The 22,428-nt window shown below is 42.2% G+C and overlaps 3 protein-coding genes across 3 annotated transcripts; all 3 read left to right on the forward strand.

The window, feature by feature from the left end:
• Positions 1-6,348: 6,348 nt before the first annotated feature.
• LOC140546613 (uncharacterized) lies at positions 6,349-20,551 on the forward strand. The gene is made up of 6 exons (XM_072669997.1): positions 6,349-6,630; positions 7,154-7,221; positions 9,924-10,268; positions 11,672-12,085; positions 12,664-13,021; positions 20,195-20,551. The coding sequence occupies exons 1-6, from the start codon at positions 6,349-6,351 to the stop codon at positions 20,549-20,551; spliced, it is 1,824 nt and encodes a 607-aa protein (XP_072526098.1).
• Positions 7,457-7,831, forward strand: LOC140546845 (histone H2B). The gene has a single exon (XM_072670264.1). The coding sequence runs from the start codon at positions 7,457-7,459 to the stop codon at positions 7,829-7,831; it is 375 nt and encodes a 124-aa protein (XP_072526365.1).
• Positions 20,552-21,357: 806 nt separating the features above from the next.
• Positions 21,358-21,732, forward strand: LOC140547137 (histone H2B). Its single transcript, XM_072670704.1, has one exon. The coding sequence runs from the start codon at positions 21,358-21,360 to the stop codon at positions 21,730-21,732; it is 375 nt and encodes a 124-aa protein (XP_072526805.1).
• The last annotated feature ends 696 nt before the right edge of the window (positions 21,733-22,428 follow it).

A 22,428-nucleotide genomic window follows, 5' to 3' on the forward strand; every position in this document is an offset into this window, starting at 1 on the left:
ACATTGTTTGTAAAATTAACCCAGATCAGCGGGAAAAACGCCAAAATTAAATGAATGTTGAGTCAGTATTGTTTTGTGCTATACTTCAAAAATTACCTTATTTAGTACAGTCTAGCTTGTCTGGAAGTATAACCCTTGAAGTATGGAGCAAATTAAATGAACCTTCCCAGCACATGTAAAATGATCATTAGAGAAGCCTAGGGAAAAGAAATAGTGAATAAATACTGGCAGGGGTAAAGTGTTTGTCCTGCCTAGGATGCACCCGGTTATGTAATAGAGAGTAGAAGCCTTTGAGCCTTGAGTACAGTAGTGCTCTTCTGTGTGGTGAATAGAAGGGCTTTTGGAAGTGCTCATTCCAAACGACCACCGTTGTTTTGGGATCATGGGCATATATGTCATGGATGGAGCGTGGATGCCATCGTGTGGTCAAACTAGGCAAATGCAAACGTTAACTAACTAGATTTATTCGTGTGAATGTTACAGCTTTTTCATTTGATAGATGGTTGTGAACTCCAGTACGTCTACTAAGTCATTTGTATTGCGGTGTTATTTTGGTTAGTGTTTTTTAAAGTACATTTTTAAAAATGTTTCTATTGAAGCATACTTCAGTTCAGGGCATTTTAGAAGCCAGCATGGTTACCAGTTCTCATGCTGCCAGGCAATGAAATGGAAACTTAATTTAGGGCAATTTTATACACATTAAATATGATTGTTAACTGCACCAATAAATCTAAAAAGTAATTACATGTCTTGTGGGATGATTGTCGTTTGGGCTTGGGTTTCATTTTAACAATATGCTAACGATAAAGTCGGACAGAAGGAAAAAAAAAACAAAACAAAACAAAAAAAAAAACCTCCAGACCGTATAACCTCCTTCCACAACTAGATAAAATGTCTTGTTTTGAAGAATGCTTGATAGAAGCTGTCTTTAATGAAGGCACGGTATTAGCCATCATGACAACCAAACAGCATGCAGTTAGGTAAAAAGCCTCCAATTCACTCACTGCTAGAAGCCTTTGAGACAAATTGTAGAGTAGTGCACTTCTATGTAGGACCTTTCTTTCCTTCTCTTTAGAGCCCTTAAACTCTGTGTATCAGTTTATATTGAGGTTCCCATAATAATCATAAATCAATAAAGAAAACCGCTCATCTGCTATCAAGACCTGACTGAGGAGCTGGAGGCCAGTGAAGCAAAGCTAAAATATGGAAAAGCATACGCACCCTGCAAGGTTTCGGTCAGAGACTTTCTTCAAGGCATAGGTAAGTAACAAATGAATACAAAAAACTCTTTCTCCTCTTTCTGATTTTGCTTCTTTAAATGTCTGCATGGACCAAAAAATCAAAAAGATGAATTGTTTTATATTTTGCAGATTTACATTTTGACCACCAGATGGCATCCACGCTCCATTCACGTACTACGACCACAGACTTAAAGCTTAGCCCTGAAACTCCATCAGAAGCCTAAGGGGTAGGTCTAGCCAAACTGCTTCCACTCACCCAGACTTCATCATGAGCTCTACACTTACTTTGCTTACCACAATGTCTTTCCATATTTCTTTATCATCCACTAACTGCAACATATGGTAAAAGCAACATTACTTAAAGCAACATTAACTCCCTCTGTGTTTATCTAATCTAACATGACTTTTATTAGAAGATGTAAAACGAGCCTGAGAAATCCAAGGGGTAAACATGTAGTTTTAGTTGGCCTCATTAGGAGCTTTTCCCTTGTATGCAATAATATACCATTTATTCGATTTGTGTTTGATCTTTCTTTCTTTAAATGTCTCTGTGGACACTATATCTTTAAGTTGTAGTGTATTAGATCAACGACTACAATTCCCATGATGCCTAACTAAAGATGGTCTCTGACCAAAACCTTGCCAAATAAAATTGACTCATCTGCTATCAAGACCTGACTGAGGAGCTGGAGGCCAGTGGAGCAAAGCTAAAATATGGAAAAACATACGCACCCTCAAAAAAAATTAACCTGCATGGTTTAGGTCAGAGACTTTCTTCAAGGCATAGGTAAGTAACAAATGAATACAAAAGTGCTAACAAAAGTTTATCAACAGCCGACCGTACTGCCTCCTCCCTTGTAAGTTAGCTTCTCTGCTATTTAAATGTAACTCTTTCTCCTCTTTCTGATTTTGCTTCTTTAATTGTCTCCGTGGACAAGAAATAAATAAATAAATCAATAAATAAATCAATCAATAAATAAAAAATTGCAAGATTAATTGTTTTACATTTTGACCACACGATGGCATCCACGCTCCATTTACGTACTATGACCACAGTCTTGAGGCCTAGCCCTGAAACTCCATCAGAAGCCTAAAAGACTTGACTAGAGAAGTGCACTTCTGTGTAGTGTATAAAGTGTAAGGGATTTAGGAAGTGCCCTATTGCAAACGTCACCGTTGTTTTGGGATCGTGGATATATGTCATGGATGGAGCGTGGATGCCATCGTGTGGTCAAACTCGCAAATGCAAACGCTAACAACATAGATGTATACGTGTATGTGTGTGAATGTTACAGCTTTTACATATGACAGATGGTTGTGAACTCCAGTAAGTCTACTAAGTTCTACCAAGGAACTTTTGGGCATTTTAGTAGCCAGCAGGATAACCAGTTGTCATGCTACCAGGCAATGAAATGAAAACTTATTTTAGGGCACCGTAATTTTGTTTGGGTTTTAACAATATGCTAATGATAAAGTAGGGCAGAAGAAAACAAAATACTCAATACTGTATTATCTCCTTACAGATCTTGATAAAATGTCTTTAGTTAAAGAATGCTTGATAGAAGCACTCTTTATTTAAGGCACTTTATTATCAGTTAGGTAAAAAGCCAACAATTCTCTCATTAAGAGTCAAACTGTAGAGTAGTGCAGTTCTATGTAGGACCTTTGTTCTCCTCCCCTTAGAGCCCTTAAATTCTATGTTGTATGGTTATGTGTATGTATGTATGCATCAGGTTATATTGAGGTCAACATAATAATCATAAATCAATAAAGAACACCGCTCTGCTATCAAGACCTGGCTGAAGAGCTGGAGGCAAGTGGGGCAAAGCTAAAAATTGGAAAGCGGATGCACCATCAGCGCAAAAAATTCAAGGCATAGGTAAGTAACAAATTAACACAAAAGTGCTAACAAAGGTGTATCAAAAGTCAGCCGTACTCACTTGTGAATTAGCTTTTTTGTGCTTCTCAAATTTAACTCTTTCTCCTCTTTCTGATTTTGCTTCTTTAAATGTCTCTGTGGACCAAAAAAAAAATATGTATTTTTTATATTTTGCAGATTTACATTTTGACCACCAGATGGCATCCACGCTCCATTCACGTACTACGACCACAGTCTTAAAGCTTAGCCCTGAAACTCCATCAGAATCCTAAAGGGTAGGTCAAGCCAAACTGCTTCCACTCACCCTGACTTCATCATGAGCTCTACACTTACTTTATATCACCACAATTTCTTTATCATCCACTAACTGCAACATATGTCTAAGGCTTTATCATCCACTAACTGCAACATACTTTGCTTTCCACAATTTCTTTCCTTCCTTTCTCTTCCACTAACTGCTAACCAATATGGCTGTTATTAGAAGATGTATAGTGGAAACCTGAGGAATCCAAATGGTGTGGGTTTAGTTTAAGTTGGCCTCAATTTACTTTATGTGCAAAAATATTTCAGTGGTGGTTTGTGAGAGAGAGAGAGAAAGAGAGAGAGAGAGAGAGAGAGAGAGAGAGAGAGAGAGAGCGAGAGAGAGAGAAAGAGAGAGAGAGAAAGAGAGAGAGAGAGAGAGAGAGAGAGAGAGAGAGAGAGAGAGAGAGAGAGACATGCATTTGTAGACATATGGCTTGCTTTATGCATACTCATTCATTCTGACAGAAAATACAAACCCTGTACTGGTTTGTGTGTTTCTTTAAACGTCTTTATGTCAATGTGTCAATGACACGATGTGTCTTTATCCTGTAGTGTCAAGATCAAGGACTACAATTCCCATGATGCCTAACTACAAGTTCGATAGATGACGTTTTATTGATTATCTATCTATCTATCTATCTATCTATCTATCTATCTATCTATCTATCTATCTATCTATCTATCTGTCTTCATCTAATGATGAAATCCGATAACTGCACGTCCAGTCACAGTAAAAAGTAAACCGTGTGCCATGGTGTACAGTAGTGGGGTGATCTTCGTGGGTGCTTGTTTTATGCTTGCAAGGTCGTAACCCTAGTACTAAATAGCCATTTATGTGATTTATATTCAGGTGCATTGAAGAAGGACTAATTTTGTCATGTGTGTGTGTGTGTAATAAACGCTGCGCACGTTAGAATGGCGTGATGTAGTGTGACTTTGTTGTATACGAGACCGAGGCGCACATGGCGACAGCCATCAGAGGGCTGACCGAGGTATTTGTCGTGTTAAGACATATGTTAGCTACTTTTAATGTTCATACATGTGAAACGTCGTTTTTTTTAGTCCTTACACTACTGGACCCTGGTTAGCTCCGGTGTGTCGTTGTTAGCACGATAACGTTTGCTAACTTGCCAAAAATGAAGTAGATAATGATATCCGATAACTCGATTTTGCCGAGAGCCTAAAGTTGTACACCCAGTCACAGCAAATTGATGTAGAACTGCCGTTGCTGGATCTATGTGTGGAGTTGTACATAGCTTGGAGCCAGCTTAGCGATTAGCAGCCTGGCTAACGCGGCTAGCATAAACAGTAAAGCGCAAATATGAGCCTAATTATGAGGGGTCATTATTTGTTGACCACAGTGCAGTACCACATGCGGGGTTGTAGCATAAAAGTACGCAATACAGCCGTGATTTGTGGCTGTTGAGTGATTTGAGTTAACTTGCTTTTTCAGGTCCACACATGAGCTAACAAAGCGATTAGCATGCTAGCTAACTCGGATGGTACAAACAATAACATACGCCAGCGAGTGTAAATACCTGTCAGATAAATACACACTCGCTCGAGTCAGTCAAGTTTTATTATGAAACGGTGTATACAGCAACATTTATACGTTTACTGTCGTGGTTGAAACCGAGAAGCCACCTTGGAGAGTAGCATGATGGCTAGGTGTCTTAAAATTAATCACAGAAATAACGATATTACGGACACGTGCGTAGTTCTCTATATTGTTATTTGGAGCAAGTGAGGGAGAAACAGTCGTGCTTAAACCCGGCTACCAGCAGCCTATCTTCTGGTTTTCAGAGCTGGGCAGCCTGTGTAGCTTGCTAGCTAGTGTTTTGTTTACAAAAGATTATTTTCCTTAGCTAGTTGCCGAAACGACTCCACGTGGAGTGCACGATGTCACGAAAAAACGGCTTCTATACTCACCTAGTGCACTAGAGAGTACTGGAGTGCGGTTTAGGATGGTAAAACACACAATCAATTACTACAATAATAACAATAATAATGTCAAGTGTGTAATCTTTCTAAGAAAACGGTGCATAAATGTTTATTTACAAAGGTCACATGGCCCCTATGCACTTCAAATTTCGTGAAAAGGAGTCAGAGGCTGTGTATGAGCCTACTTTGAGTCACTGTAAGTTCATCTTAAGCCTAGGTCACTGAATTTTATTAATTCATTCAGCTATTTATTTATTTATTTTAAGATTTCGCCATAAGACCAAGCTATTTCAGAAGTGATTTTAGCTCCTAATTATAGTTTAGCTTACTTTTTAATTATAAGGTCAAGCAGGTCTGGAGCTAGGCTGTAGGTTTCGAAGCTAAATCATGATGAGTTAAAGTATTCAGAGTGAAGGTTATGCATGATCCAAAGTATGCTGCGTTATTATTATTACTATTATTAGTTTATTCCTTTTTAGAACACTTGGAGTCTGGATGCCATTGTGTGGCCAGACTGTGAAACTACAAGCAGTAGAAGGAAGACATGCTGCAAATGCATTGAGAAGTGATGCTATTATTGCTTGACTTTGACTATTGATTGCCCCCCCCCCATGTACACCACATGTTAATGAAATCCACATGAAATCCAAAAAGAGCACTTTTTTGAATTTTGAACATGAGTACATCCAGAGGGTACGGAATTAATATTTAATTCCGAATTAATATTAATATACTGTATTTTGTATGGCTACCCACTCAGTGGCTTTATGTGCAATCTTTGAGTGGTCTAGGCATGTTTGAGTCGCTGTACAGCAAAACAAGCGTTCTGCACACGTACAGAGTATGAGGCGGAGCTAATGTACTGTGACGTCGCTCGGTTCCCTTGCTTTCATTTAGGTCCTATAGAGGAGTATAACAGGCGTGTCTCTGGCTCCCCAGCTTCATAGATTCTCTTCTCGTCGACTGGGAAAAGAAGCAGCGAGGATGTCAGGTAGAGGAAAGGGCGGCAAAGGCCTTGGGAAAGGAGGCGCCAAGCGTCATCGTAAAGTGCTTCGCGATAACATCCAGGGTATCACAAAGCCGGCTATTCGCCGTCTCGCTCGTCGTGGTGGCGTCAAGCGTATCTCCGGTCTGATCTACGAAGAGACCCGCGGTGTGCTCAAAGTGTTCTTGGAAAACGTGATCAGAGACGCAGTCACGTACACTGAGCATGCCAAAAGAAAGACCGTCACCGCTATGGATGTGGTGTACGCCCTGAAGCGCCAGGGACGCACTCTGTATGGATTCGGAGGTTAAACGCTCGGCCTGAACAGCTCTAAACACAACGGCTCTTTTAAGAGCCACCCACAAATCCAGCAAAAGAGCCTGTTTCTATTCTTAGTTTATCAAATAAGGCAGTCGATCTCCCGCATACTCTGTATTAAAATGTAATATACTGGAAGAATACATGTGTATATATACATATAATAGATATGTCTGTATATATGTATTGTTTTTCATTTTGCCCCCCGTGTGCGTTGGTTAAATCCGAACTAAATGTCTTAATAAATCCTGATAGAAAAAAAATCGCCGTCAAAGCCGCTGTGCCGAAAAACAGAAAAACAGCCCTGTAGATTAAGAATGCGCGGGATAGAATGTTGCAAGAATCATATTTGTTTGTTTGTTTCAATATAGTCAATGATGGTGGTTATGAATCTCCCGGTTAAGAAGCTAATTTTATATATATGAAGAATACATATAGTTTTCAATTTCCCCCGTATGCGTTGATTAAACGTTTGAATAAATTCAGAATATCGCCGTCAACGCCGCTGTGGCGAAAAATAATGTGCCGTCTGCACGGTGGGTAAAAATGCGCGGGTAGGCGAACAAAGAGAATGCTGCTCTGGGGAGGGGGAAGGGAAGAGGAGAATAGGGAGGGGAGGGGAATGAAGGGTGGGGGGTTGGCAAGAAGAGAGCGGACAATTTGTTGTCCAATGGTCGTTTGACGGCATTCTGGAGGCGGTACCTCGTCTAATTAAAATGCTAGAGTCTAAATAATGTGGGAGCTTATCGCCTCCCCCTCATTCTTCAGTCTTACTCGACGAGGAGCAGTATGCCTGAGCCAGCTAAGTCCGCGCCCAAGAAGGGATCCAAGAAAGCCGTGACCAAGACGGCCGGGAAAGGCGGCAAGAAGCGCAGAAAGTCCAGGAAGGAGAGCTATGCCATCTACGTGTACAAGGTGCTGAAGCAGGTCCACCCTGACACTGGAATCTCCTCTAAAGCGATGGGCATCATGAACTCGTTCGTGAACGACATCTTCGAGCGCATCGCCGGTGAGTCTTCTCGTTTGGCTCACTACAACAAACGTTCTACTATCACCTCTAGGGAGATCCAGACTGCTGTGCGTCTGCTCCTTCCCGGTGAGTTGGCCAAGCACGCCGTGTCAGAGGGCACAAAGGCCGTCACCAAGTACACGAGCTCCAAGTAAATAGTGATAGCGGCATAATCCAAACCCAACGGCTCTTTTAAGAGCCACCCACGGTTTCTTCCAAAGAGCAGTTTTATTCAAGAACCAAGTAAGTTATAATACTAATTATTATTATTTATTAGAGAGTGCCTTTATTGTTACATACTTATTGATGTATGTATGTAAATCAACTTAATTGTTTGTTTGCATTTAATTGGTATAGTGTACTAGGATTCAGGGACAGAGCAGCAAACTAAAATACTGTGCCATACTAACTGTATGGAGTGGGCTTGTAGTGCTAAGTGGGATAAATGAAGCTGCACATCACCTGTGAAAGACCAGTCCAGAGGAGATCAGCCTTACAGGTGGGGAAGAGTGAGGCAGGAAACCATACTAGGGTTGACTTAAACCCTAGAATTACACACCTGATCTTTGTAATGAAAGCTGTCTAGTATATATAACCAGGCATACGGTTAGGCTCTCCCACAAGCCTTTTTTGTTGGGTCACAGAAGGGTGAAGTTAGTTAAAGCCTTAGGTTTATGGTGGGATTTGAGTGAGCAAAAGTAGGTTCAGAGCAAGGCTTTTGATGTAGAGGGTCGAAGTACGGCAAAAGGACGAGGGTAGAATAATTAAATTGAGGTAGCGTAAGTAAAAAAGTATGGCGGTGAAAGTGTGTTTAGTGCAGATGTGATCTAGGAAGAGTGAGTAACAGTGGCTTTGTAAGGAGGCCTCAGGTTTATGATGAAGGTGGATTGAGTTAAAGTGACCGTGAGCTTAGGCCTTTGCCTTAGGATACAAAGGAAGGTTCAGTAAAAGTGAGTTTCAACATAAGCCATCAGCCTGATGTTTTGGATACACATGGCCTCGGCCTACTGAGGAATGCACATCTAAGTAGAATGGTCATGTCTGCATGGAATGGGTTAAATGAAAGTAAAAGTTTAAAAATAATAATTTGGTGTGTTGCTTATTGGGATAGAGGGAGGGATGGGGTTAATTTGTTTTAGTACAAGAATGAGATTGGAGTTGTTTCATGTGAGGGGTTCGAATGAGGATGGAGTGATTTTGTATAATGGTTGGAGGAAGGATGGGGTTATTTCATTTTAGGGTTGGAGAGAGAAGGTGGTGGGGTTTGTATTAGAGTATGAATGAAAATGGGTTATTTTATTTTGGGGTTAGACGGCGGATGGGGTTATTTGGTTTCATGGTTAGAATGATGTTAAGGTTATGTTGTATTAGGTTAAGAGGGAGGACAGAGTTATTTTGTATTAGGACTATTTGGTTTGGTTCACTAAAAGATGAATTTGGTTGAAGTCTTAGGTTAATGGTGAGATTCGAGGGAGCAAGAATAGGTTCATAGATATTTTTTTGATGTAGAGGGTCGGAGCAATGCAAAAGGACGAGGGTAGAGTAAGTAAAATAGTATGGCGGTCAAAGGCCTCAGTTTTATGATGAAGGTGGATTGAGTTAAAGTGACGGTGAGCTTAAGCCTTTGCCTTAGGATACAAAGGAAGGTTCAGTAAAAGTGAGTTTCAACATTAGCCATCAGCCTGATGATTTGGATACACATGGCCTCGGCCTACTGAGGAATGCACATCTAAGTAGAATGGTCATGACTGCATGGAATGGGTTAAATGAAAGTGAAAGTTTAAAAATAATAATTTGGTGTGTTGCTTATTGAGATAGAGGGAGGGATGGGGTTAATTTGTTTTAGGACAAGAATGAGATTTGAGTTGTTTCATGTGAGGGGTTCGAATGAGGATGGAGTGATTTTGTATAATGGTTGGAGGAAGGATGGGGTTATTTTATTTAGGGTTGGAGAGAGAAAATGGTTATTTTCTATTAGGGTTAAAATGAAAAATGGGGTTTTAGGGTTTAAATGAGCTTGGGTTTATTTTGTATTGGGGTTAGAGTGAAGGTGCAGTTATTTTGTATTTGGCTTGAAAAAGGGCATGATTGTTTTTTGTTATGTTTAGAATAAGTTTTGTCTTTTTTTTTTTTGTTATTTTGTTTTTTGTGTTTTAGGGTTGGGGGGGTGTATGCAGTTATTTTGTGTTAGGGTTAGTATGAGATTTTTGGCTATGGTATATTGGGTGTGTTACGAGTGCGTATTAGGGGACCTATGGAGAGCCGTTCCGAGTGTGGAAGCGCCGGTGACAAAGACGCATCGACGGTGGAAGTCATACTGCGCACACACGGCAACACTGTGCTTTACACACTCCTCAAGGTCGCCTCGCACGACGAGCAAAACAACGCACCCACGTCTCGGATGCCCAGCACGCTCTCGCCGAGGCTCTCCTCCAACGCACCGGATAACACTCGCCCAGTTCGTGGCACCTTTTGTCGCCGTTTTCCACCGATTAGCACGCCAAATGCGCCGCCGCCCGTTCGGCACGCCGGTAGCGTGGCACGCTTCGGTGAGCGCCGTATCAAACGCGGCGTCGTTACGCTGCCCTTCCCGTCTTCTCAACACACGGTGGAGCCTCTCGGAGACGAAAGAGCATTTCTACGCTCGCCAAGTTGAGCTTTCGCCCATATTTCGCTCGACAAACGCCGAGAGAAAACACAAGTGCGAGACCGTCGCTGCCACACGGCTGTGCGGCATCGAGCGAGTTGAGTCTACAACGTTCTCATGTGGCTTTTAAGGGCCGGCCCCCTCGCTGCAGCGGGAGGTTCTACAGAACGCTGCAGCAGTTTGTGCTCACTCGCGCTCACAGCAAAGCAGAACAATGGCAGAAGTCGCTCCAGCCCCAGCCGCCTCGGCGCCCGCCAAGGCCCCCAAGAAGAAGGCCGCCGCCCGCCCCAAGAAAGCCGGCCCCAGCGTGGGCGAGCTCATCGTCAAGGCCGTCTCGGCTTCCAAGGAGAGGAGCGGCGTGTCTCTCGCCGCCCTGAAGAAAGCCCTGGCTGCCGGCGGCTACGACGTCGAGAAGAACAACTCACGCGTTAAGCTCGCCGTCAAGAGCCTCGTCACCAAGGGCACTCTGGTGCAGACCAAAGGCACCGGCGCGTCGGGCTCTTTCAAGCTTAACAAGAAGCAGGCCGAGGCAAAGAAGAAGCCGGCCGCCAAGAAACCGGCACCTAAAGCTAAGAAGCCGGCCGCCAAGAAACCAGCCGCGGCCAAGAAGCCCAAGAAGGTAGCAGCCAAGAAACCCACTGCGGCTAAGAAATCCCCCAAGAAGGCCAAGAAGCCCGTCGCGGCCGCTAAGAAGGCAGCGAAGAGCCCCAAGAAGGCCAAGAAGCCGGCGGCTCCCAAAAAGGCGACCAAGAGCCCAAAGAAAGCCAAAACGGTCAAGCCTAAAGCAGCTAAGCCCAAGGCGGCGAAGGCGAAAAAGGCTGCCCCTAAGAAGAAGTAAACAGTAACGCCGTTTACCTTCATGTCTTGTTTCTCTATTCAACGGCTCTTTTAAGAGCCACCCACAGTTTCATAAAAAAAACAGCTTTTTTCCCCCCTTGTTACTGCACAATGAATTGATTGTTAAAAAAAAAAAAACACTCAACAACACAAAAATAGCTCTCATTAGTTTCCCCACACAATAATTATATATGATCAATATATATATTTTTTTGTTTGGTCATACGTGTTACATTTGAGCGGGAAAGGGAAAGGAAACGCGGGGCACGAGTGGGGGTAAATGTTTCTTTCTTTAACCCGTTTTCTTTCTTCCTTTCTCTCTCTCGCTCACACAGACACACAGCACGAGAGGAGGAGGGGGTCGGGTAGGAAAGCGAGCAGAGGTGGGAGGACGCTAGAGTCTGACGGCGGAAATGCGATTGGCTGTTGGTGCGCGTAGCTTTTAGCCAATAGGACCGTAGGCGATTTTGCTATATCAACGGCGCTCGTTGGCCGGCGTGCATTATTTCAGCTTTGTTCGACGAACACGACTGACGCGAATCATGAGTGGAAGAGGCAAAACCGGTGGTAAAGCTAGAGCCAAGGCTAAGACTCGTTCGTCCCGCGCCGGACTGCAGTTCCCAGTTGGCCGTGTGCACAGGCTCCTGCGTAAAGGCAACTACGCTGAGCGGGTCGGCGCCGGCGCTCCCGTCTACTTGGCCGCCGTCCTGGAGTATCTCACCGCTGAGATTCTCGAGTTGGCTGGCAACGCCGCCCGCGACAACAAGAAGACCCGTATCATCCCCCGTCACCTGCAGCTGGCTGTTCGTAACGACGAGGAGCTGAACAAACTGCTCGGAGGAGTCACTATCGCCCAAGGTGGTGTGCTGCCCAACATTCAGGCTGTACTGCTGCCTAAGAAGACCGAGAAGACTGTGAAGACAAAGTAAATTGGCGCTCTCCGTTGATTTATCTATACACAAAGGCTCTTTTAAGAGCCACCCATTTTTTCTAAGAAAAGTGCTGCTCCTTTACAAACAACACTACATATTCTTCACGTGATTTCCAACTGCATAAAAAAATAATAGCTTTATGAACCGAGTTATTATATAAACACACTGCCATGCAATACACAATTGCCCTTTTTCATATATTTCACGTACTGAGATCAACACCCTATGCATATGTGCATGTATACACACATTCTCTCGCTCTCTCTCACACACACACACTGTGTTTAATGTTCGCTGTAATGTACAGTACATTGATTAGTTTGATCATATTATTGTTCTTATTATTATATATTCTTTTAATGCTTTTTTTTCTTTGTTGTTTTGTATTACAGGAGCCCGCCGTTTTGCTTTTAGGTTTGAAAAGAAGACGCCCAATAGTGTGTCACCGACGCATTGCCGGCCGCCCAATGGGAAACGGACAACTTCAAGACGCCCAATGAGCGGCAAGCGGCTTGAAAGCTTAAAAGCCATGTGAAGCGAGCAAGAACTCATTCTCTTTCTTTTCCCCGAGAGGAGTGGAGTTCAACGCGATGGCAAGAACCAAGCAGACCGCCCGTAAGTCCACCGGTGGCAAGGCCCCGAGGAAGCAGCTCGCCACCAAGGCTGCTCGCAAGAGCGCCCCAGCCACCGGCGGCGTGAAAAAGCCTCACCGTTACAGGCCCGGCACCGTGGCTCTGAGGGAGATCCGCCGCTACCAGAAATCTACTGAGCTGCTGATCCGTAAGCTGCCCTTCCAGCGCCTAGTGCGTGAGATCGCTCAGGACTTCAAGACTGATCTCCGCTTCCAGAGCTCCGCCGTCATGGCCCTGCAGGAGGCTAGCGAGGCGTACTTGGTGGGTCTGTTTGAAGATACTAACCTGTGCGCTATCCACGCCAAGAGAGTCACCATCATGCCTAAAGACATCCAGCTGGCCCGCCGTATTCGCGGAGAGCGCGCTTAAACAGAGCGCTTCGACGTTTACCTGAAATACCCAACGGCTCTTTTAAGAGCCACCTACCCGTGTCCGCGCCGAAACAGCAAATGTCCGCCTCACCTCGGTGTTGCGTTTATATAATGTAAGGCTATTATGACGCGCACGCTTCTAAATTCCATAGGACTGAGCGAGCGAAACCAGCCGTGAGACAGCGGTTGTGAAGATTAGGGAAAAAAAACAACTTCTATATGTGTGTCTATATATATATAACGTTTTGTACTACATTTCACATCAAAATCGCCATATTTAACGTGTTTTAATACATATGAATACTTTTCTTTTAATACCTATCAATATGTTTATACATATTTAATAGTTTGGAAACAGTTCATTCACCCCAGCAGAAAGTAGAAGCCACTGCCCTTTCAGTAGAACACTACACTTTACACTATGTAGTGTTTAGGCCGGTTTTGGCCTATTACAAACGGCATTAGTCATGGATGGAGCGTAGATCCCACCGCGTGGTGAAACTATACAACTGCAAGCACAGTTTCAGAGAGCAATGTATGTGTATATTCATATAATGAGAGCTTGATTTGGGGTACTTACGTTTCATACATATGCAACATGAGTTTGATTGCATAGAGAGTAAGCGAGACCAGCTGTGTTGTTTGTGCTTGCTTTTAGGGCAGCAGTAAAGGAGGTAAGTGTATAGTCCGGAGAGGAATGTTTGTTTGTTTGTTTGTTTTTAATCTCTTTCAATACCTCTACCAGAACAAGGCATGTCTAACTCTAAAAAATTATATGTTTACTCTATATGTTAACTCTATAAAATTCATGTTTCCCGTCACATTGTTTGTAAAATTAACCCAGATCAGCGGGAAAAACGCCAAAATTAAATGAATGTTGAGTCAGTATTTTTTTGTGCTATACTTCAAAAATTACCTTATTTAGTACAGTCTAGCTTGTCTGGAAGTATAACCCTTGAAGTATGGAGCAAATTAAATGAACCTTCCCAGCACATGTAAAATGATCATTAGAGAAGCCTAGGGAAAAGAAATAGTGAATAAATACTGGCAGGGGTAAAGTGTTTGTCCTGCCTAGGATGCACCCGGTTATGTAATAGAGAGTAGAAGCCTTTGAGCCTTGAGTACAGTAGTGCTCTTCTGTGTGGTGAATAGAAGGGCTTTTGGAAGTGCTCATTGCAAAGGACCACCGTTGTTTTGGGATCATGGGCATATATGTCATGGATGGAGCGTGGATGCCATCGTGTGGTCAAACTAGGCAAATGCAAACGTTAACTAACTAGATTTATTCGTGTGAATGTTACAGCTTTTTCATTTGATAGATGGTTGTGAACTCCAGTACGTCTACTAAGTCATTTGTATTGCGGTGTTATTTTGGTTAGTGTTTTTTAAAGTACATTTTAAAAAATGTTTCTATTGAAGCATACTTCAGTTCAGGGCATTTTAGAAGCCAGCATGGTTACCAGTTCTCATGCTGCCAGGCAATGAAATGGAAACTTAATTTAGGGCAATTTTATACACATTAAATATGATTGTTAACTGCACCAATAAATCTAAAAAGTAATTACATGTCTTGTGGGATGATTGTCGTTTGGGCTTGGGTTTCATTTTAACAATATGCTAACGATAAAGTCGGACAGAAGGAAAAAAAAAACAAAACAAAACAAAACAAAAACCTCCAGACCGTATAACCTCCTTCCACAACTAGATAAAATGTCTTGTTTTGAAGAATGCTTGATAGAAGCTGTCTTTAATGAAGGCACTGTATTAGCCATCATGACAACCAAACAGCATGCAGTTAGGTAAAAAGCCTCCAATTCACTCACTGCTAGAAGCCTTTGGGACAAATTGTAGAGTAGTGCACTTCTATGTAGGACCTTTGTTTCCTTCTCTTTAGAGCCCTTAAACTCTGTGTATCAGTTTATATTGAGGTTCCCATAATAATCATAAATCAATAAAGAAAACCGCTCATCTGCTATCAAGACCTGACTGAGGAGCTGGAGGCCAGTGAAGCAAAGCTAAAATATGGAAAAGCATACGCACCCTGCAAGGTTTCGGTCAGAGACTTTGTTCAAGGCATAGGTAAGTAACAAATGAATACAAAAAACTCTTTCTCCTCTTTCTGATTTTGCTTCTTTAAATGTCTGCATGGACCAAAAAATCAAAAAGATGAATTGTTTTATATTTTGCAGATTTACATTTTGACCACCAGATGGCATCCACGCTCCATTCACGTACTACGACCACAGACTTAAAGCTTAGCCCTGAAACTCCATCAGAAGCCTAAGGGGTAGGTCTAGCCAAACTGCTTCCACTCACCCAGACTTCATCATGAGCTCTACACTTACTTTGCTTACCACAATGTCTTTCCATATTTCTTTATCATCCACTAACTGCAACATATGGTAAAAGCAACATTACTTAAAGCAACATTAACTCCCTCTGTGTTTATCTAATCTAACATGACTTTTATTAGAAGATGTAAAACGAGCCTGAGAAATCCAAGGGGTAAACATGTAGTTTTAGTTGGCCTCATTAGGAGCTTTTCCCTTGTATGCAATAATATACCATTTATTCGATTTGTGTTTGATCTTTCTTTCTTTAAATGTCTCTGTGGACACTATATCTTTAAGTTGTAGTGTATTAGATCAACGACTACAATTCCCATGATGCCTAACTAAAGATGGTCTCTGACCAAAACCTTGCAAATTAAAATTGACTCATCTGCTATCAAGACCTGACTGAGGAGCTGGAGGCCAGTGGAGCAAAGCTAAAATATGGAAAAACATACGCACCCTCAAAAAAAATTTACCTGCATGGTTTAGGTCAGAGACTTTCTTCAAGGCATAGGTAAGTAACAAATGAATACAAAAGTGCTAACAAAAGTTTATCAACAGCCGACCGTACTACCTCCTCCCTTGTAAGTTAGCTTCTCTGCTATTTAAATGTAACTCTTTCTCCTCTTTCTGATTTTGCTTCTTTAATTGTCTCCGTGGACAAGAAATAAATAAATAAATCAATAAATAAATCAATAAATAAATAAAAAATTGCAAGATTAATTGTTTTACATTTTGACCACACGATGGCATCCACGCTCCATTTACGTACTATGACCACAGTCTTGAGGCCTAGCCCTGAAACTCCATCAGAAGCCTAAAAGACTTGACTAGAGAAGTGCACTTCTGTGTAGTGTATACAGTGTAAGGGATTTAGGAAGTGCCCTATTGCAAACGTCACCGTTGTTTTGGGATCGTGGATATATGTCATGGATGGAGCGTGGATGCCATCGTGTGGTCAAACTCGCAAATGCAAACGCTAACAACATAGATGTATACGTGTATGTGTGTGAATGTTACAGCTTTTACATATGACAGATGGTTGTGAACTCCAGTAAGTCTACTAAGTTCTACCAAGGAACTTTTGGGCATTTTAGTAGCCAGCAGGATAACCAGTTGTCATGCTACCAGGCAATGAAATGAAAACTTATTTTAGGGCACCGTAATTTTGTTTGGGTTTTAACAATATGCTAATGATAAAGTAGGGCAGAAGAAAACAAAATACTCAATACTGTATTATCTCCTTACAGATCTTGATAAAATGTCTTTAGTTAAAGAATGCTTGATAGAAGCACTCTTTATTTAAGGCACTTTATTATCAGTTAGGTAAAAAGCCAACAATTCTCTCATTAAGAGTCAAACTGTAGAGTAGTGCAGTTCTATGTAGGACCTTTGTTCTCCTCCCCTTAGAGCCCTTAAATTCTATGTTGTATGGTTATGTGTATGTATGTATGCATCAGGTTATATTGAGGTCAACATAATAATCATAAATCAATAAAGAACACCGCTCTGCTATCAAGACCTGGCTGAAGAGCTGGAGGCAAGTGGGGCAAAGCTAAAAATTGGAAAGCGGATGCACCATCAGCGCAAAAAATCATTTTAACCTGCAAGGTCAGAGACTTTCTTCAAGGCATAGGTAAGTAACAAATTAACACAAAAGTGCTAACAAAGGTGTATCAAAAGTCAGCCGTACTCACTTGTGAATTAGCTTTTTTGTGCTTCTCAAATTTAACTCTTTCTCCTCTTTCTGATTTTGCTTCTTTAAATGTCTCTGTGGACCAAAAAAAAAAATATGTATTTTTTATATTTTGCAGATTTACATTTTGACCACCAGATGGCATCCACGCTCCATTCACGTACTACGACCACAGTCTTAAAGCTTAGCCCTGAAACTCCATCAGAATCCTAAAGGGTAGGTCAAGCCAAACTGCTTCCACTCACCCTGACTTCATCATGAGCTTTACACTTACTTTATATCACCACAATTTCTTTATCATCCACTAACTGCAACATATGTCTAAGGCTTTATCATCCACTAACTGCAACATACTTTGCTTTCCACAATTTCTTTCCTTCCTTTCTCTTCCACTAACTGCTAACCAATATGGCTGTTATTACAAGATGTATAGTGGAAACCTGAGGAATCCAAATGGTGTGGGTTTAGTTTAAGTTGGCCTCAATTTACTTTATGTGCAAAAATATTTCAGTGGTGGTTTGTGAGAGAGAGAAAGAGAGAGAGAGAAAGAGAGAGAGAGAGAGAGAGAGAGAGAGAGAGAGAGAGAGAGAGAGAGAGAGAGAGAGAGAGAGAGAGAGATGCATTTGTAGACATATGGCTTGCTTTATGCATACTCATTCATTCTGACAGAAAATACAAACCCTGTACTGGTTTGTGTGTTTCTTTAAACGTCTTTATGTCAATGTGTCAATGACACGATGTGTCTTTATCCTGTAGTGTCAAGATCAAGGACTACAATTCCCATGATGCCTAACTACAAGTTCGATAGATGACGTTTTATTGATTATCTATCTATCTATCTATCTATCTATCTATCTATCTATCTATCTATCTATCTGTCTTCATCTAATGATGAAATCCGATAACTGCACGTCCAGTCACAGTAAAAAGTAAACCGTGTGCCATGGTGTACAGTAGTGGGGTGATCTTCGTGGGTGCTTGTTTTATGCTTGCAAGGTCGTAACCCTAGTACTAAATAGCCATTTATGTGATTTATATTCAGGTGCATTGAGGAAGGACTAATTTTGTCATGTGTGTGTGTGTAATAAACGCTGCGCACGTTAGAATGGCGTGATGTAGTGTGACTTTGTTGTATACGAGACCGAGGCGCACATGGCGACAGCCATCAGAGGGCTGACCGAGGTATTTGTCGTGTTAAGACATATGTTAGCTACTTTTAATGTTCATACATGTGAAACGTCGTTTTTTTTTAGTCCTTACACTACTGGACCCTGGTTAGCTCCGGTGTGTCGTTGTTAGCACGATAACGTTTGCTAACTTGCCAAAAATGAAGTAGATAATGATATCCGATAACTCGATTTTGCCGAGAGCCTAAAGTTGTACACCCAGTCACAGCAAATTGATGTAGAACTGCCGTTGCTGGATCTATGTGTGGAGTTGTACATAGCTTGGAGCCAGCTTAGCGATTAGCAGCGTGGCTAACGCGGCTAGCATAAACAGTAAAGCGCAAATATGAGCCTAATTATGAGGGGTCATTATTTGTTGACCACAGTGCAGTGCCACATGCAGAGTTGTAGCATAAAAGTACGCAATACAGCCGTGATTTGTGGCTGTTGAGTGATTTGAGTTAACTTGCTTTTTCAGGTCCACACATGAGCTAACAAAGCGATTAGCATGCTAGCTAACTCGGATGGTACAAACAATAACATACGCCAGCGAGTGTAAATACCTGTCAGATAAATACACACTCGCTCGAGTCAGTCAAGTTTTATTATGAAACGGTGTATACAGCAACATTTATACGTTTACTGTCGTGGTTGAAACCGAGAAGCCACCTTGGAGAGTAGCATGATGGCTAGGTGTCTTAAAATTAATCACAGAAATAACGATATTACGGACACGTGCGTAGTTCTCTATATTGTTATTTGGAGCAAGTGAGGGAGAAACAGTCGTGCTTAAACCCGGCTACCAGCAGCCTATCTTCTGGTTTTCAGAGCTGGGCAGCCTGTGTAGCTTGCTAGCTAGTGTTTTGTTTACAAAAGATTATTTTCGTTAGCTAGTTGCCGAAACGACTCCACGTGGAGTGCACGATGTCACGAAAAAACGGCTTCTATACTCACCTAGTGCACTAGAGAGTACTGGAGTGCGGTTTAGGATGGTAAAACACACAATCAATTACTACAATAATAACAATAATAATGTCAAGTGTGTAATCTTTCTAAGAAAACGGTGCATAAATGTTTATTTACAAAGGTCACATGGCCCCTATGCACTTCAAATTTCGTGAAAAGGAGTCAGAGGCTGTGTATGAGCCTACTTTGAGTCACTGTAAGTTCATCTTAAGCCTAGGTCACTGAATTTTATTAATTCATTCAGCTATTTATTTATTTATTTTAAGATTTCGCCATAAGACCAAGCTATTTCAGAAGTGATTTTCGCTCCTAATTATAGTTTAGCTTACTTTTTAATTATAAGGTCAAGCAGGTCTGGAGCTAGGCTGTAGGTTTCGAAGCTAAATCATGATGAGTTAAAGTATTCAGAGTGAAGGTTATGCATGATCCAAAGTATGCTGCGTTATTATTATTACTATTATTAGTTTATTCCTTTTTAGAACACTTGGAGTCTGGATGCCATTGTGTGGCCAGACTGTGAAACTACAAGCAGTAGAAGGAAGACATGCTGCAAATGCATTGAGAAGTGATGCTATTATTGCTTGACTTTGACTATTGATTCCCCCCCCCCATGTACACCACATGTTAATGAAATCCACATGAAATCCAAAAAGAGCACTTTTTTGAATTTTGAACATGAGTACATCCAGAGGGTACGGAATTAATATTTAATTCCGAATTAATATTAATATACTGTATTTTGTATGGCTACCCACTCAGTGGCTTTATGTGCAATCTTTGAGTGGTCTAGGCATGTTTGAGTCGCTGTACAGCAAAACAAGCGTTCTGCACACGTACAGAGTATGAGGCGGAGCTAATGTACTGTGACGTCGCTCGGTTCCCTTGCTTTCATTTAGGTCCTATAGAGGAGTATAACAGGCGTGTCTCTGGCTCCCCAGCTTCATAGATTCTCTTCTCGTCGACTGGGAAAAGAAGCAGCGAGGATGTCAGGCAGAGGAAAGGGCGGCAAAGGCCTTGGGAAAGGAGGCGCCAAGCGTCATCGTAAAGTGCTTCGCGATAACATCCAGGGTATCACAAAGCCGGCTATTCGCCGTCTGGCTCGTCGTGGTGGCGTCAAGCGTATCTCCGGTCTGATCTACGAAGAGACCCGCGGTGTGCTCAAAGTGTTCTTGGAAAACGTGATCAGAGACGCAGTCACGTACACTGAGCATGCCAAAAGAAAGACCGTCACCGCTATGGATGTGGTGTACGCCCTGAAGCGCCAGGGACGCACTCTGTACGGATTCGGAGGTTAAACGCTCGGCCTGAACAGCTCTAAACACAACGGCTCTTTTAAGAGCCACCCACAAATCCAGCAAAAGAGCCTGTTTCTATTCTTAGTTTGTTATCAAATAAGGCAGTCGATCTCCCGCATACTCTGTATTAAAATGTAATATACCGGAAGAATACATGTGTATATATACATATAATAGATATGTCTGTATCTATGTATTGTTTTCCATTTTGCCCCCCGTGTGCGTTGGTTAAATCCGAACTATATGTCTTAATAAATCCTGATAGAAAAAAAATCGCCGTCAACGCCGCTGTGCCGAAAAACAGAAAAACAGCCCTGTAGATTAAGAATGCGCGGGATAGAATGTTGCAAGAATCATATTTGTTTGTTTGTTTCAATATAGTCAATGATGGTGGTTATGAATCTCCCGGTTAAGCTAATTTTATATATATGAAGAATACATATAGTTTTCAATTTCCCCCGCATGCGTTGATTAAACGTTTGAATAAATTCAGAATATCGCCGTCAACGCCGCTGTGGCGAAAAATAATGTGCCGTCTGCACGGTGGGTAAAAATGCGCGGGTAGGCGAACAAAGAGAATGCTGCTCTGGGGAGGGGGAAGGGAAGAGGAGAATAGGGAGGGGAGGGGAGGGGAGGGGAATGAAGGGTGGGGGGTTGGCAAGAAGAGAGCGGACAATTTGTTGTCCAATGGTCGTTTGACGGCATTCTGGAGGCGGTACCTCGTCTAATTAAAATGCTAGAGTCTAAATAATGTGGGAGCTTCTCGCCTCCCCCTCATTCTTCAGTCTTACTCGACGAGGAGCAGTATGCCTGAGCCAGCTAAGTCCGCGCCCAAGAAGGGATCCAAGAAAGCCGTGACCAAGACGGCCGGGAAAGGCGGCAAGAAGCGCAGAAAGTCCAGGAAGGAGAGCTATGCCATCTACGTGTACAAGGTGCTGAAGCAGGTCCACCCTGACACTGGAATCTCCTCTAAAGCGATGGGCATCATGAACTCGTTCGTGAACGACATCTTCGAGCGCATCGCCGGTGAGTCTTCTCGTTTGGCTCACTACAACAAACGTTCTACTATCACCTCTAGGGAGATCCAGACCGCTGTGCGTCTGCTCCTTCCCGGTGAGTTGGCCAAGCACGCCGTGTCAGAGGGCACAAAGGCCGTCACCAAGTACACGAGCTCCAAGTAAATAGTGATAGCGGCATAATCCAAACCCAACGGCTCTTTTAAGAGCCACCCACGGTTTCTTCCAAAGAGCAGTTTTATTCAAGAACCAAGTAAGTTATAATACTAATTATTATTATTTATTAGAGAGTGCCTTTATTGTTACATACTTATTGATGTATGTATGTATGTAAATCAACTTACTTAATTGTTTGTTTGCATTTAATTGGTATAGTGTACTAGGATTCAGGGACAGAGCAGCAAACTAAAATACTGTGCCATACTAACTGTATGGAGTGGGCTTGTAGTGCTAAGTGGGATAAATGAAGCTGCACATCACCTGTGAAAGACCAGTCCAGAGGAGATCAGCCTTACAGGTGGGGAAGAGTGAGGCAGGAAACCATACTAGGGTTGACTTAAACCCTAGAATTACACACCTGATCTTTGTAATGAAAGCTGTCTAGTATATATAACCAGGCATACGGTTAGGCTCTCCCACAAGCCTTTTTTGTTGGGTCACAGAAGGGTGAAGTTAGTTAAAGCCTTAGGTTTATGGTGGGATTTGAGTGAGCAAAAGTAGGTTCAGAGCAAGGCTTTTGATGTAGAGGGTCGAAGTAAGGCAAAAGGACGAGGGTAGAATAATTAAATTGAGGTAGCGTAAGTAAAAAAGTATGGCGGTGAAAGTGTGTTTAGTGCAGATGTGATCTAGGAAGAGTGAGTA

The sequence above is a fragment of the Salminus brasiliensis genome, chromosome 24 (genome assembly GCF_030463535.1).
Source record: "Salminus brasiliensis chromosome 24, fSalBra1.hap2, whole genome shotgun sequence".
NCBI classification, from domain to species: domain Eukaryota; kingdom Metazoa; phylum Chordata; class Actinopteri; order Characiformes; family Bryconidae; genus Salminus; species Salminus brasiliensis.

Excerpts from the sequence above, each read along its gene's own strand:
- LOC140546613 (XM_072669997.1), top strand. The coding sequence starts at position 6,349 with ATGTCAGGTAGAGGAAAGGGCGGCAAAGGCCTTGGGAAAGGAGGCGCC. Across the intron at positions 7,222-9,923 it reads CGGTGGGTAAAAATGCGCGG|GGGACCTATGGAGAGCCGTT; the intron begins GTAGGCGAACAA and ends AGTGCGTATTAG. Across the intron at positions 13,022-20,194 it reads ATACTAACCTGTGCGCTATC|CTTCATAGATTCTCTTCTCG; the intron begins CACGCCAAGAGA and ends CTGGCTCCCCAG.
- LOC140546845 (XM_072670264.1), top strand. The coding sequence starts at position 7,457 with ATGCCTGAGCCAGCTAAGTCCGCGCCCAAGAAGGGATCCAAGAAAGCC.
- LOC140547137 (XM_072670704.1), top strand. The coding sequence starts at position 21,358 with ATGCCTGAGCCAGCTAAGTCCGCGCCCAAGAAGGGATCCAAGAAAGCC.